General features: G+C 39.6%; 1 protein-coding gene across 1 annotated transcript; it reads right to left on the bottom strand.

Moving 5' to 3' along the window:
• Positions 1–1,020: 1,020 nt before the first annotated feature.
• SLC18B1 (solute carrier family 18 member B1) lies at positions 1,021–15,229 on the bottom strand. The gene is made up of 14 exons (XM_010707379.2): positions 15,171–15,229; positions 14,621–14,760; positions 12,873–12,968; positions 11,125–11,198; positions 10,148–10,295; positions 9,425–9,581; positions 8,217–8,353; positions 6,448–6,549; positions 5,502–5,593; positions 4,687–4,782; positions 3,587–3,661; positions 2,175–2,268; positions 2,031–2,077; positions 1,021–1,561 (listed from the first exon to the last, which is right to left on the bottom strand). Exons 1-14 carry the CDS (start codon positions 15,214–15,216, stop codon positions 1,489–1,491), a joined length of 1,377 nt encoding a protein of 458 aa, XP_010705681.1. The 5' UTR covers positions 15,217–15,229; the 3' UTR covers positions 1,021–1,488.
• Between the last annotated feature and the right edge of the window lie 6 nt (positions 15,230–15,235).

Here is a 15,235-nt window from a genome sequence, read left to right as displayed (position 1 = left end):
TTTTTTTAACCTCTACTGCAAACATGAAAGAAGGAAGAGGGGAGAAGATGTAGTGCCAGAGCTGTTAATTTTCTAATGTTTCTACTGGACAACTGGAGAAGCTCATGGGCTGCAGGACAGCTCATTATTTTCAGTGATATTTATGTTCTGGTAATCCTTACCAGTCCTAGCAGCACAAATCAGGTAGGAAAGCAGGTAATTCCTCAGTGTGAACGAAATCTCATTTCTATGGATTTGTACCTTGCACCCTTTGCATTTACCCCTCGTTTTCTCAGTTCCTTCTCACCTGCCTCACCCACAGCAAGGGCAGGACTGCCATTTTAAAACAGGCTGAGTGGTATACTCTAGATTTCAGAAACATCTAATACCTCACACAAACAAAAAGTTACTGCTTTTGTGCTTTTTGGTACCCTATTCAGCTCTCTCACAGCAGTTTTTCTCATTAGTACCCGAAAAAGGGCTCTGGCAGAAAATTTTTCATGTAAATTTCACTGACTACTCACTACTGATTGCAAACTGTTAGGAGTAAACCATTTTCCATATCTATGGGACAAATGGATACCACAGAGTACCTCTTCTAAGGCCCAGTTCTGGGTTCAAAGAGAAAATAAGACTCACGCCACAACTGAAGACTAAAAACCTAGTGTCACTTTGCAAGGCGTGTCCATATCTCGGTTCACCTTACCTTTTGTTCTTAGTATCTAGAAGAAGGAGATTTTTTTTTCCTCTCTGCTGACCCTAGACTTCTGATAGACACACTTATTGCACAGACAACTAAGACAAACATTGCAGCTTGCATTTACTAACAAAACAGTTATCTCACAGACTAACCTAAGCTTCCGCACGTTAGAGGAATGTACGTGTACACACACACACACACACACCTGGAGTACCCCATCTCCTCCAAGACTGGAAATCAGTTCTGCATGGAGATGTTTACTTCTCATTTTCAGGCACTTTCGTGTGTTATAAATGCTAGTAGACACAAAGACTTTCCCTGTTCAAGAAAATTCACAAAACTCAGGACAAAAAGTTGCTTTATTGAAAACAGAATTGTGCTTAAATGCTTTGCCACTTCAAAATTCTGTTTCAAAATTTTACAGTGTCAGTTAAGTTACAAGATAGTCTTTCTTCTAAAAAAATAGAGAGAAATCATAGTAGCAAAATAGTAGCTTTATCTGAGAGTAATGCACAGAAGGCTCAAGTACAGAAGCCAGACATTTAAAAATGCACCTCTTCACATACAGTGGTACACTGTATACAGAATACAATTAAACAGGCTGACATTTGAGGGTTACTCATCAGTGCAGCCAATCCATGTGAGGACTTCCAAAAGAAAGGCAGTCAGTGTTTAGTGTTTCAAAACAGTGATGCAGCTCCAACTTAACCACAACTGGTTGTTCACTAGGGAGATCATGTATCCCAAGTCCAGAACAACAAAACACTAAGTTAAACTACAATAATAAACAGAATCAAAATAATTTCTGGTTATGTTTCACTACCCAATAGATGAGTTCTTTCTTCATTATCACTAGGAGGGTTTTGCAGGCTGGAACTGGAGCTGTTTGCAGAAGGAAAGGAATAGGAGGGGAGAAACAGGTTTAACGTTCTGTAGATATTTCTATGTAATACCAATATTATAACATAAAACTCACACAAAATATGGAAAGAGCTAAGTGGATCATTGAATTTGTTTCCTTAGCATTGTGCAGAACTATGTACTACTGCTTTCACACCCCTTGTTCCTACTGACATAGTTCACAGATATCCTTCTGGAGGAGCCATCAGTAGGATTTACTCCTTAATATCACAGTAAAATCCAATTGCATGTAGAGAAAAGGCAAGACCCAGTTCAGGTCTCTGTTTAGGTCAGTAAGAATTTAGTAAAGAATAGAGATGTATGTAAGCAATATTTTTACTGCTCATTCTGTCATTTAATATCAGATTGGTAGTGAAGAAGAAATGGAAATATGGCTTCCACACATCTGCTTTATACAGCTTTAAGTAAAACAAAGAATAACTCCACATACCTTTTCCTTGCGGCCTCAGCAATATAAAATACTCCAGTTGCAAGTCCCTTTGAGAAAATGGTCAGTTACAATCATAATAATAACAACCTTATGCAACAGCTCTTAAGTGCAACATATATAAAAAGCAAAACATTTATCACTTACACTTAACACTGCCCATCCTCCTTGGATGGCCGATGCCCATTCAAAACCCAGCTTTTCATTTAGAAATCCTCCTAAAGTGGGACCTACAAATGCCCTGTAACAAAGCAAAAAGAGGTGCAGATATCCCAAGTAAATACAGATTGTATTATCTGGACAGGTTTTACTGCACTTTGTGGCCTTCCTCCATTGATTCTCTCCTCATCAACAAAGAAGCTGACTTCTGCAGCAAGTATTAACTCTTTGTTTGTCATGGCCTCAATAAATATGCTTAGTTGTCTCCTCAGCTGTAGACAGGATATACATTAGAATGCTAAATGCACTCTTTTCTGCATGGCCTGGGGGCTCCATTAACTACAATGTTCTAACAGCACCTACATAGATACCTTCTATCATAAAAAAAATTTAAACCCTCATCTCTCAAAATTTAAACCATCCAAATCTGGAAATAGATGGATATAAGCAGGTGGAAAGGCACAGTGTGATGGTTATGGTTCTCATTACTGTGTCACAAGGTTGAGTTGGATGTATGTAACATCCTGGCTCCTCTGTGTCAGCCTAAGAACGAATGAAAGGTTTCACGAAAGTCCTACATGATTTTGTCATTTGCTACAGCAAGGGATGAAATTCTGTACAAGAAGAGATTTAGCTTATTATGGCCTGGAAGCCAGCCATAATAACAGCATGCTCAGCAGCAGCACAAAACTGAGTTTTATTAACTTCATACTGCATCTATCTGTACTGAACCCTACACCAAATAACTTAAGTGCTAGATGTCCTGTTTATCTTATCAAAATGGTGCAACTGAAACCCATCTGCAGCAACAGAGGACTACACAGACTGACAGAATACTGCAAAAGTGGCTGCCAACAGAGGGACTCATTTCTCACTGAGTAACAACTTTGGAGAGTTATTCAAGTCAGTAGCATCTTTCACTCATTTCTATGACAACCACTGGGTAAGAAATTCAGGAACACTGTGCTAAGCTCTCCAAAAACAGACCCTGAATAATGGTTGTAGTCAAAAGAGAACAGTTTTCCACACAGAACATAAAAAAAGAGGTAAACGCAGGAGGAGAAAAAAATAAAAAAAATCAGAGTCTACTTATGTCTATAATAAACATGAAAGGTTTCAGGGGCAACAAAAATAACCATTAAAGAGGGCAAACTAACACCCATTTCATTGGGGCAGTTTTTTTTTTTTTTATATATGAAGGCAATACATTTTAAAGGTAGACAAGTCCATTCCCTTGCAGGATAAAAGCCTTATTTCAACACATCCACTACACTTTTGGCAAGAATCTCTTGAATGGATGTCAACACAGTGACCACAATTGGAATTCAGCATGTTTTCACATGGCAATAGTGAAGAACAACCAAACACTGTAGCCTATTAAAAGGTGACTGCATACATACCCAAGGGACCACACAGCATTAAAGAGCCCAGACACCAGCCCCAGTAGACTCAACCCTTCTTCAAATCCATTTTCACTGCAGGAAGACAGCACAATTAGAGATGCACAACACATTACTGTATCTCAATCTACAGCCTTCTCTTGAAATGGGTTTGGTGGAATCACATTTGTTTATCCAGTACTTTCTTTGCTGTATTTCTAGAAGGCTGCAATGCTACTTATCATCTCTCATGTCTTCTTGGGGAGACTTCTAACACCATCACTCAGTCTCCATATTTCATACAGCAAGTGTAAAACAATGATAGGTGGCTTTTAAGAAGGAAAGACCTTGCTTCAAGGGGATCATACTTACAAAAGTAAATCAAGACACTTCTAGGACATTGCTGTCAAGCCACGTCACAGACTTTGTACTTCAAGCAAGTGCAACTTGCCAGTTGTTGGCAAAATGCCAATACAGACTGAAAATCAAGTGCACATTGCAGACTAATCTTCCTAAGAAGGTGAAATAAGTCCTGTGTATATGAAACCACACACGAGTCATCCCATACTATGGGATTATAAGTCTATTAACCGCGCCTGTAGTGCAGAAGTATACATCTTGTATAGCCAATGAATATAAAGATGTTATAATTATAAAATAAACAAGAGAGTTTGGCTAAGCAGGTTATAATAACAAAAAGAGAATAGATAGAATGCTTACCCGCATCCCGGGCTCGCTGCAAAATTCCAGAGGAGGGATCTCCAGAAGAGATCCTTTCCCACTGGTAGTCAGCTCTTAAATTGATCTAGGAGAGGTGGAGCCAGGCTCCATCCCCTCCTGTGGCTGACTCATTGCTCACCTCAGGTGATCAATCAGAGGTTCAGGCCGTGATTGCCATACACATCTACAAAAATTTACTTGTAATGACTGTGTCTTAATGGGGTACTCAGTCATAAAAATATAGAACAAAAAAAGTAGTGGAAGAAGCATGTAATTATTACTCACTGCACACAGGAAAATAGCCACACCAAAAACCCACTTTGCATTCACCTCTGAAAATAAGTTACATCTTGAGCTTCCTACAGTTAGTAACATGGAAAATACACTGGACAATTACTTACTACGCACACTGCAGTATCTCTGGAAATACTGGGATAGCACTCATTCCAAGGGAAAAGCCAAGGAAGACCAGCACTAGGACAAACATCCACAACTGACTGCAAAAGAGGCATTTAAATACAGCTGAAGATTCTTTTCAGATCAAGACACCATTTGACTGAATGCTGTTATGTCAAATCACGCTGACTGAACACAAAACTAAGTTTCCTGAAGTCAAAAAGAATTGTCCTAACACTTAGACTTGAAAAATAAATCTCTGTGCTTTAAAAAAAGACTTCATCAAAACATTTCAATGTGGCACGCTCGGTTTAAATATTTCTCCATCAAAAAGAAGCTAATTTTAAGAGGAACACACAAGAGAAGCGGTGGACAGACAAGCTTAATTTAGTAATACAACCACACATGTAAAATCCATAGTTAGTGAACACTGATGAAATTGAGAAGATTGAAAAATAAGACAGAAAGAGCACTTTGTTTTGCTGAACTAGAAGTGTCATGGAACCAGAAGGCAAGGAAAATAAAAAAGCAGCACTCTTCTCAACACACATTAACATGAGCAAACATTAACAAAATACATAGAAAAAGGATCTATTTAAAAGTGCTATAATTTCTAACTTAGCTACATCTCAGTTTTCAGGTACTTTCACTGATTTACATTTAAATGTAAAAAAGTCTTGGGTTAGAAGCCAAGAAAACCATACTGTTTCAAAGTCAGAGGTGCTAAACATAGACTTGTGGGCAAACACAATAATGGCCATGCTAGCAAAGACTAAAACATTGCTTCAGGTGACAGGTTCAAGAAGGGGCAATTCACTACCTTTCAATGTGCAGTATAGGAGCAGGTCCTAACAAGAAAAAGCACAGGGCTGTTACTAGGCCTCCTGACACCAGCAGCCATTTCCTGAGATGCTGTGAAAGAAAGGAAGAAGCATGCAATTTAAAAATGTGAATATGTAATGCAGCTATTTTGTCTTTTCTAATACTCCTCTTCTAAATTTTCATCTTTTAAAAAGTACTGCTGGTCTACAGGCCATCATTACAAATAAACTAGCAATTCACGGTGTCTAAACAACATTAAGAAACACTGCATTCATGTTTTCTTGTCACTGGAGCAATCACTGTCAGCAGTGCTTAGTACAGAGATTTCAGAATACCAAATAAAGGTACTGCTCTGTTGGAAAAATATTCTAGGTCTCATTCTTCCTTAGCATAAGAAATACAGTACAGCACTGCAAACAGTTCTCATATACATTATTAGTTTCAGTCAGGGAAAAAAAAACAACAAAAAAACCCCCAAAAAACAGAGAACTGTCATTGATCTTCATACAAATTATTCAAAGCCCAGTTTTCCTTGATCAATTAGTGGTGGTTGTCAAAAAGACAGCTTTATATAAATCTTACTCTTTTCAAAAGTAGATAAAAATCAGATGCGAACAAAAGCATGAATAACTGTAACACATTTTAACAGTCTGTTCCGTAGGGCTGGAAACATTGTGCTTAGCCAAAAGAAAACTCAGTACATTTCAACTGTAAGATACTTAATCAGTGTCCTTTACAATTTCGTATGTTCTTGCACAATCCAGACCTTGCAAATGAGACCTTAAGTTGGCATTATTCAGTGCACCTGCAAGGTCCTGAAACACAGATCCCCTCACAACAGCAGGTCAATGTACATTACTTCAATGTATGGGAGGATCTCCACTTTTAGCTAAATGTACAGAGCACATCACCTCCACTAAACAAGCAATCAGGACAGTACTCACTGGCATTCTGTCACTTAGGAGTCCAAGGAGGGGAGAAGACAGAGAGTATGAGAGTGCCAAACCCAGGAACACTAAGCCCACATATCCAGCTGGGAGTTTGAACTACGTGAAGGAAAAAACACAACAAAACAACACAAGCTATACAAGTTACATTAATTAAAGGACAATCCAAGAATTATATTTTAGGTCAAATAAATGAAATCTATGCAGAGTTTTACGTATTTTTATTGATCTCATACAGATGTTTGCCAAGTATTTGAAGTCAGTGAAGCTAGTTTCCTCCCCAATCCAATTCTAAGCACATAGTAACACAGCCTGACATGACTGTACTCAGATAAGACTTCACACACACACACACACACACACACACACACACACACACACACACACACACACACAAAAAGGCACAAACACTATGCTATCTCTACATCAGCACACAGGATCTTAACACTGATATCTGGCATGTTTGAAACACGTATTTCATACACTGAAATTTAAACGGATTTAATCTTTACCTCTCCAATCTTCAGTTATAGTTTCATTTACAAAAGCATAAAAACCATAGGCATCCATTGCTAACCAGGGCATCTTAAAAGAAAGTAGTACTGTAAAACACAACAATGGCTTCTGAATCACAGAAAGATTTTTAGCTGAATGAGTAAGAGGCTTCTTTCAAACGCCCCAAGGCCTACATTTTCATAATGCAGCAACATCTATGCATATATATGCATATAAACATATATGCATTATATGTTGAAACAAAATACATAATGAACCAAATGCATACTAGCCTCTTGAATGCTTTAACAGCTAGAAGGTATACCTTCCAGGGTGTTTCATGTGGCATGAACTACATAAACATTTAGTATTTCCTCTCCATATGCAAGAACATGATAATAACACTAATTTTGTGGTTAGAACACTTGCCAAGAATGCTGCAGCCCTTTCGCAGCAAGTATCTGCTAGCACAGAGCATGGAAAAAGCAGCAGTCACACCACTGCACACTACTTGACAGTGGAATAATTACAGATCCTGTCTGGGTGGTAGAAGACGTGCTCACATTTCTAAAGATGTAAGAGGTTAGCACCTAGCCCTGGATAAGTACACTTAATGCTGAACTAGACAGGGAAACAGTAGCAGTGGTACTACATCTTATAAAATGCTATACGTCCTAGAAAAACAAATAAATAAGCAACTCAAAAAGCACTGCTTAATTTCATGCAGGAACTGTTCCCTCTTAATGAATTACTTTAGACACTATTGGAAAAACAAATAAATAAAATTAGATAGAAATATTAAAATAAATCAAAAGCAAGAAAAATATTTGCCTTTTAAGGAATGCTGAAGATCCCAGCTAGCCAACTACCTAGTTGTAACCAATTTCTCTCTGGCATTGTTGTAAGTGAAAGCAGGGCTGTGACACCATGTCCCCATCAAGAGACAGGATGCTGAAAATGACTGTTGCAACTTTACAGAATTTGCTTTCAGCAAGGAGGAAAAAGTCCCTTGCTTATAAAACCTGCCTGTAAGAGAATGGCTTCTGCAGCTGAAAGCCAATTCAGTGGAAAAAGCAAGTATTTTAAAAGCCCTGAACTTCCTTGTTCCCAAAGTTCCTGATGTCAACTGATGGTGTGAATTATTTGGAAATCAAGCTAATTAAACCAACTGAAATGAGTAAGGTGTAATATTGTTTCAGATAATTTAAAGTACAATTTTTACCAGTTGTTCACTGCAAGTTAGGACTTTCTTGCACATTAACAGGACTTACCTTCTTTAAGATAAATAGAGACATTGTGGGATCCAAAAAGCCCAAGCATGCACTTAGAGAAAATATAGTAAAACAGAGAAATAAGACTTTCGGCAGAAGAGCGAGCTTCCAAAATGACTCCTTGCTAGGGATCGAATCTATTTGAGAGAAAAGAAAGGGAAAGAAGAAATAAAAATACTTTGAAAATGCAGTTACTTCTTCAGTAGTCCTTATACAATGAAAATTTCAAGCAAAAAAGGAGGGCAAATGAAGTCTCTTAGTATAAGCTAATTCAGATCCCCTACATGTTCAATTCGTATTCCGGACAGGAAGCTTCTCTTAAGGTACCTCTGTTGGATATCATTCCTAAGTCGGATTCCCTTATTGATGCTGTTTGTGCTCTAATTGCTGAATGCCATCTTAGAGCATACATAAAATTAAAGTGCATTCATCTGCAACCAACAACTCAGAGCTACATTTATTAGTGTAGTTTCAAGTGGCCATGCGGTTAACCACAGCAAACTTCTTCTAAAAGCCAGTATAAGAGAAGTCAATCTTCAAGGTTTTGAATTTAAGAAGAAAAATGAGGGGAAAAAAACCCAACTATTTTATAGTTACTCTGTTTCCTCTTAGAATTAGAACGTAAGAAAATCAGAACCTTTCAATTGCTGTCCTTTTGGGAAGACTTATCTTCAAGCAATCTTTCTGCCCAAACAGGATCATCTAAAATTTAACTGCGTGTGATCTCCAGCACTTCTGTTAATCCCTGCATTTATTAATTTTAACATTCTTTCACAATAATCAGATTAGGTGTCAGTCAGTACAAATAATCTCCTGTTTTGTTCTCACTGTAATTCTTCCCCCACTACCAAATCCTCAAACACACCAAGCTCTTTTGTCCTAAGCAAAGCCTATCTCTTTTCTTCAGCTGGCTATAACAAACTGATATTAAGCAGATACCACTGACCCTTTACAGGCTCTGAAGCTAAGGAGACACACAAACAAAAATATATCTCAGAGTCCTAAGTGTCTGCAGAAATACACATGACATGCTGGATTCATTCCAGGCCATCTGCATGCATCAATTGTTAAAAGATGGGCTTGATGAAGACTGCAAATTAATTCAGTCCCGAGTTGAATCAGATTCCAGAAACCAACAATGTTCTAAAGGACAGTTATACAGACAAGAAATTAAGGTAAACAAAGAAGGTAGGGAGAAAGGTGCTTACCATATTTTGGTAATAAGCACATATTCACAGGCACTAGGAGCAAAACCACACATCCCAGTGTAACAAAAGGGATCTCATAACCAAAGGATTGATACAAAAAGCCACCTAAAGGGGGGCCCAGCACCAGTCCAAGCCCTGTAAAAATTTCAAGGCTGCCCTAAACAATAGAAAAGAAAGCAGATTAAAAAAAAAGTCAGTATACTGAGAAATTTTAAACATTACAATGACCTTTACAAAGTGGGATAGCAAAAGGAATGTTATTCAAACCACTTGTACCCAAACCCACTGCAGAGTTAGCCACTCAGCTACCACTCAGGTGTCCAAGTCCTGAGGCAGGGCAAATGCTTCACCAATGGAAAGCACCTGTAGGCCAACTCAGGCTGAAGTGATCCCCTCTCCCACAAGCAGAGTTACACTATGGCCTCTATGGTGGGGTGGGAATATGCACTCCTGTACGGAGGTGAGCTTGTTTAGGTAAAGCTTTCTTTCCACAAAAGGCCGACTAGATTCACTCACTAGGGGCAGGAAACACTGAAACTGCAGTAGGAAAAACTCAGATAATTAAATTATAGCCAATCTGGCATCTTATATAAAGACGATGTGATAACTTTGAATACATTTGCATGTGAGACAGCAGATTTTATCCTCCCAGTTTTAGAACTGCCTACAGCTAATTCATTGTATTGCGGGTACTCAGCTGTAACACTGGTTTTTTGTACTTACCAGGACAGTAGCTATATTATTGGGAAATGCCTTTGCGAGGATTGAAAATGATGCTGTCATTGCTGCTGCAAAACTTATTGCATCCATTGCTCTTACTAAAAAGCACAAACCAATGAACATTGGTCCACTTGGCACCTTGTCCAACATTCTGGGAAAAAAAAATAATAATAATAATTGCAGACCTTTCTGGATGCAACAAGTCATCCAAAAACGGCTCAGGAATATCATTGTTACTAGTTAAAGGACACAACTGTAAGACACAGAGTACTTTCTATTGCTGCATCTTTTTTAATCACGTTAATATAGTCATTCAAACCCTATCAAATCTCTTCTGACATCTTTATCCTTTCCCCCTTTCTCTGACACTGCAAAAAGGAAGAAAAAAGAGTCACAGTCTCCAAAAAAACAAAACCACAGAACAATGCCATCCTCTGTTGTATTTCATAGCTCTTTCAAGCAATGATTCAAGGAGTCTGATGCAATGAATTACAACTACCTAATAAGAAATTACTTACTTAATTTTTAATAATACTTTTATTTTCCTATAATGAGTGGCTTAGCCTCACTGGATGCCAGGCAAATCCTCTTATTTGCACCCACAAATGTGGGTGGTGTTGGGTTTTTTTTGTTGTTCTTCTTTTGTTTTTTTAAGAAAGCAACAATTAAAATATTATGCATATGTAGTTCCCTTATTGCTGCACTGTGGCAGATTTCTTGCAGTTCATTAACTCTGCAAGATTTCTGTTTATAGAAGCTTTCTCCTTAGTTTTGAAGTACTCTACGAGCCTTGAAACCTTGAAAAGGAGAAGTATTTATTGGGCTTTATAAGTGATAAATAAAAATAAAGATGCAAAAAAATGACTTAAGCAATACCTAAAAGATGTCCAAAAGTTTCCATTTTTTTTTTGTGAATGTCTTTTCATTTGGATGAAAATAACTAGAAGACAAATGCAACAAAGCAACCAAAAATTACTCACCCAAATAGAATTGTTACACATCCTGATACAAACATCCCTGCCACAAACATGAATTTTGCTCCAATCTTCGTAAGCTGTAAATTAAATATAATTTCCAAGTTATTATTTCAATCAGAAAATTACTGTTAAGAAATCAAAGCATTCTTGATTGAAAAAAATCTCTATTTTACAGTATATACAACCAAAAGATCTGGAGACACTTCTCTCTCCTGCCTGTGTGTCTTCACATAACACTGAACCTAAAAATATTCTAAATGGTTAAGTGACTTAACCTAGTTTTCAGCTGGGTAAGAAATGGTGCAGTTAACTATTTCACAGCTGCATGTTGCAGCTTCTGCAGGGCAGCAGATTGCTGCAGGTCTCCTCAAAACCAACTAAAATTAATACATTCCCCCTCCAGTAGAGTCAGTGGTGCCAAGTCAGCAATACCTGTTTCATACATGGCTTGGAAGCGTCAGCAGAAGCTGACTGATTTTAAAAACCTTTAATAATATAAAGTTTTGGAATGGGAGGCATAGTAACTTCAGGTCTTCTATTTATTACCAGATAAATCACCCAGTTTTCAGACTTCATCACTAATGTGAAGGTTGAGAACAGGCCCTGACAGAAAACTTAATCCAATAACGAAGTACATTGGAGCTTCTAATTCCAAGCTGTTACACTGTAACATACCCTAAGGACAGTAGGTATTTCAGACTGTTTGTCTTGCTCAGGCCTGGACAGCATCCTTGTGTTCCAGCCATTAATACTGAAACCTCTATTACGCCAAGTTTCGTTGAAACTCTCAAGTTTTCTGACTGTTGGACTGCCCACCTCCATTGGCAAAGGCATGCTCACTTCACCTGTCCTCAAGTGAGGGTGGCTCTCTCTGCTGTGAAGTACTTGGTGAGGTTCTGCCATAGCTGAATGCCATGACAAGCACCAAGAGCAGACTTACCAAAGGCACTGGTGTGACACTGATGAGCCACCTCATCACCAGGAACAAAACATCACCATTGGCTAAGAGGAGAAACTGCCCAGCCAAAGAACAAGAAAGTGAAACTGCAGCAGCCCCAACTCAGGCAGGGTATGATGCTAAGAAGTTCTGGCCAAGGATTAATAAAAAGTGCTCTGGCATACAAACAAACAAATTGTGATGTAACTTATCTGTAACTGATCCAACCAGAGAAAAACACTGATTCTGCAAGAAAACTGAAGCTGGAAAAACTGGAGACATATTGCAGTTGGATGAAGTGGAAGGGGAAACTGAATTAAGCAATGGCATCATAATAGAAGGACAAGCTAAGAAAAAGGCAACCTATCAGAAAAAGAGGGTGAAGCAGACTAAAGGGAAGAAAAGTAAAAAAACCCCACCTTACTAACACAGCCAAATAAAACTGAATATATGTACAAGTGAAATAAATAAAATATAGGCTAGCGGAAGATATAAAATAAAGGAGGAGTGATGGACAGATAGATTGTTCTGAAGCAAACAGAAAAGTTAACCAGAGGAGAAAACAAAACAAAACAAAAAAACAGTTGCAGTTCAGAAACCCTATGCTGCTTTCAGGAACTGTAGAAGAGTAATTTTTAAACTGTGCTGACAAGACCTAGATCAGATTCAGACTGACTGGCAAGGTTCCAGTTACCGCAGACATCATTTCAAGAGCGCTCCTGAAGAAACATTTCTTTTCTCACCCTCACAGAATTATTCTTGTGTAGCAACCTGTGTCATCAGAAAAGTAAATCACAGCTTCAATGATACTTACATAATTTCCCAAGATTAAAGAAGTCAAGAAATTCACCAAAGCAAAACATCCAAAAATCAGGCCAACAACTGTGTTATTGGCACCTTTTTTTTCTGCCTGCAAAAAAAGATCACAACTAAGTAAAGATGGAGACAAACCCTTCAGGTGAGTAACTTTCATGCTTTGTAAATTCTTTTTAATTCTGTCTGCGCAGTTACAAAACAATTCCTTTTCTCAAAGGCGGCAGGTGCTCATGAGGTAACTTTACAACAATTTAAAGACATCTTCCACTTCTACTTAAGCTACACATAATCAAGAGAAAAGCAATATTAAATCCTCAAAGAACAGAAATGCTGCACCGTATGCTATACTATTGATCAGGTGAACGGACTTTATACCCACTGCTCCAGCTGGTGTGCTGTACCTTCAGTTACTTGATCTCATTCACAGCAAGAAGGCAGCAAACAGGGCAGTCTGTTAACTTCACTGTATCACTTCTCCCTTCATCATCTTTATAGTCCACCTTTGCACACAAGGAAGGATACAAAGGTGGTGAAGGGTCTGGAGGCAAGGTGTATGAGGAACGGCTGAGCTCCCTTGGTTTGCTCAGCCCAGACAAGTTGGAAGACAGGCTTCATGGCAGCCTACAGTTCCTCACGCAGGGAGCAGAAGGGCAGCACTGAGCTCTGTTCTCTGGGGACAGCAAAGGGACCCAAGGGATAGCACAGAGCTGAGCTGGTGGGGGGTCAGACTGGGAGTTAGAGAAAGGTTCTTCATCAGAGGGAGGTGGGCACAGAACAGGCTCCCCAAGGCAGTGGTCATGGGCCCAATTACTAGAGTTTCAAGGAGCACTAGGACAGCACTCTCCAGCATAGGGTTTGGATTTCTGGTGGTTCTATGTGGACTCTGGTGAACTCTGTGATCCTTGTAGCTCCCTTCCAACTCATAATATTCTATGATAACAAGTGTCAAGCAAATTTTTTTACTTATCCAGCTGGTACAGCACACTTACGCTGGCATATTAAGGGCAAAAATTTCAACAATTCCTTTTAACAATTGGGAACAACCCGGTCATGAGAGAAGTGGATTTCTGCTGCAAAGGCATTGTGACAATTTTTTTCATCTCTTACTTAAGCACTGCAGTCACTCAACATAAGTAGAGAGTATATTTTTTCCTGCAATTCAGCAATTTTAACACAGTGAATGATAGTCAAGCATGCGTTAACAAAGAGGAAAAAATAAATAAATAGTCATTGAGAAATTAAAGTATTGAAATGCAAGTCAGGACATGGCTTGAGTTTTAATTTCAGCTCTATCACCAAACTGTTAAACAACACTCTGCAAAAAACTACTTCATTTCTATTTTTAATCTATCTTGTCCCTATAACTCACTATCTAATTATTACCTCCCACGCTAAGAGCTGGATGCCAGCTGGGAGACCTGTTTCTTAGGCTTGAGTGAGTGAGCAGAAAATGGCTGTGGAGTCTTAGCACAAAGCAACCACATGTGAAACCAAGCAAGCAAATGCTGCTCTGCCATTTGCTTGCTGTCTCCTCTGCAGCCATGGGGACAATGAAATAAGTCCGTGGGCAGGAACCAGGTCACTGTTACTTACACTGAGCTATTTTAGCCAGTACCAGGCTGTCTTTACCATAACCAAAGAGTAAACCACAGCTCACACACAGCTATAAAGGTCCTACGGTGCTCAAGATCCTTTTAAAAGCTTCAAGGTGAGAAACACAAACAAAAGAACAGACAGGTAGTTTACCTCTCCAGGAAAAAAGGGGCCCAGGATGGAATAGCATATCATTGAGCTGAAGTTTATGGAAGCTGCTGCAAGCATGGTAAATAGCTGCTGCCTGGTGAGCCTTCTCGATTCTTCACCTGGTGCTTCTGGTGTGCCATCCTCTTAAACGAAAAGAAAAATTGATAGAGAAAAGTACTATTTACAGATCAGGTTTGGAAATCAAATTCTGTGCATAACACCTATCCTCCTCACCACGCAGCAGTGTTTTCTCCGTAACGCAGGAGCGCACACAGGCACCACCTGCCCGACACACGACGCAAACAGTCCCAGCCGCGTTTCGGTACGCCCGTGCCCATCCCTCGGTATCAACCGCTTCGCCCGGCGGCAGCGGAGCCTTTCCAGCCTCCGTCCCGCAAGCTCGGCCTCACGAGGCACCCGCTCCGCAGGCGAGCTGCACGAAGCACGACACCGGCACCCACCGCAGCACCCCGTCCCGCACACCAGCGCCGCCCCGCGCGCTGAGGCAGCCCCTTCCAGAAGCCGTCCCGCGGGGCGCCGTCCCCGCTCCCACCTGGCGGCCGCTCGAGCCCCGCGCCGTCCGCCGCGCGGCTGCTCATGGGGAAGAGCGGCGGGCTC

This window comes from Meleagris gallopavo, chromosome 2, assembly GCF_000146605.3.
Source record: "Meleagris gallopavo isolate NT-WF06-2002-E0010 breed Aviagen turkey brand Nicholas breeding stock chromosome 2, Turkey_5.1, whole genome shotgun sequence".
Lineage (NCBI taxonomy): Eukaryota > Metazoa > Chordata > Aves > Galliformes > Phasianidae > Meleagris > Meleagris gallopavo.
The sequence above is the reverse complement of the archived record's forward strand: the minus strand, read 5'-3'. Positions and strand labels throughout refer to the sequence as shown.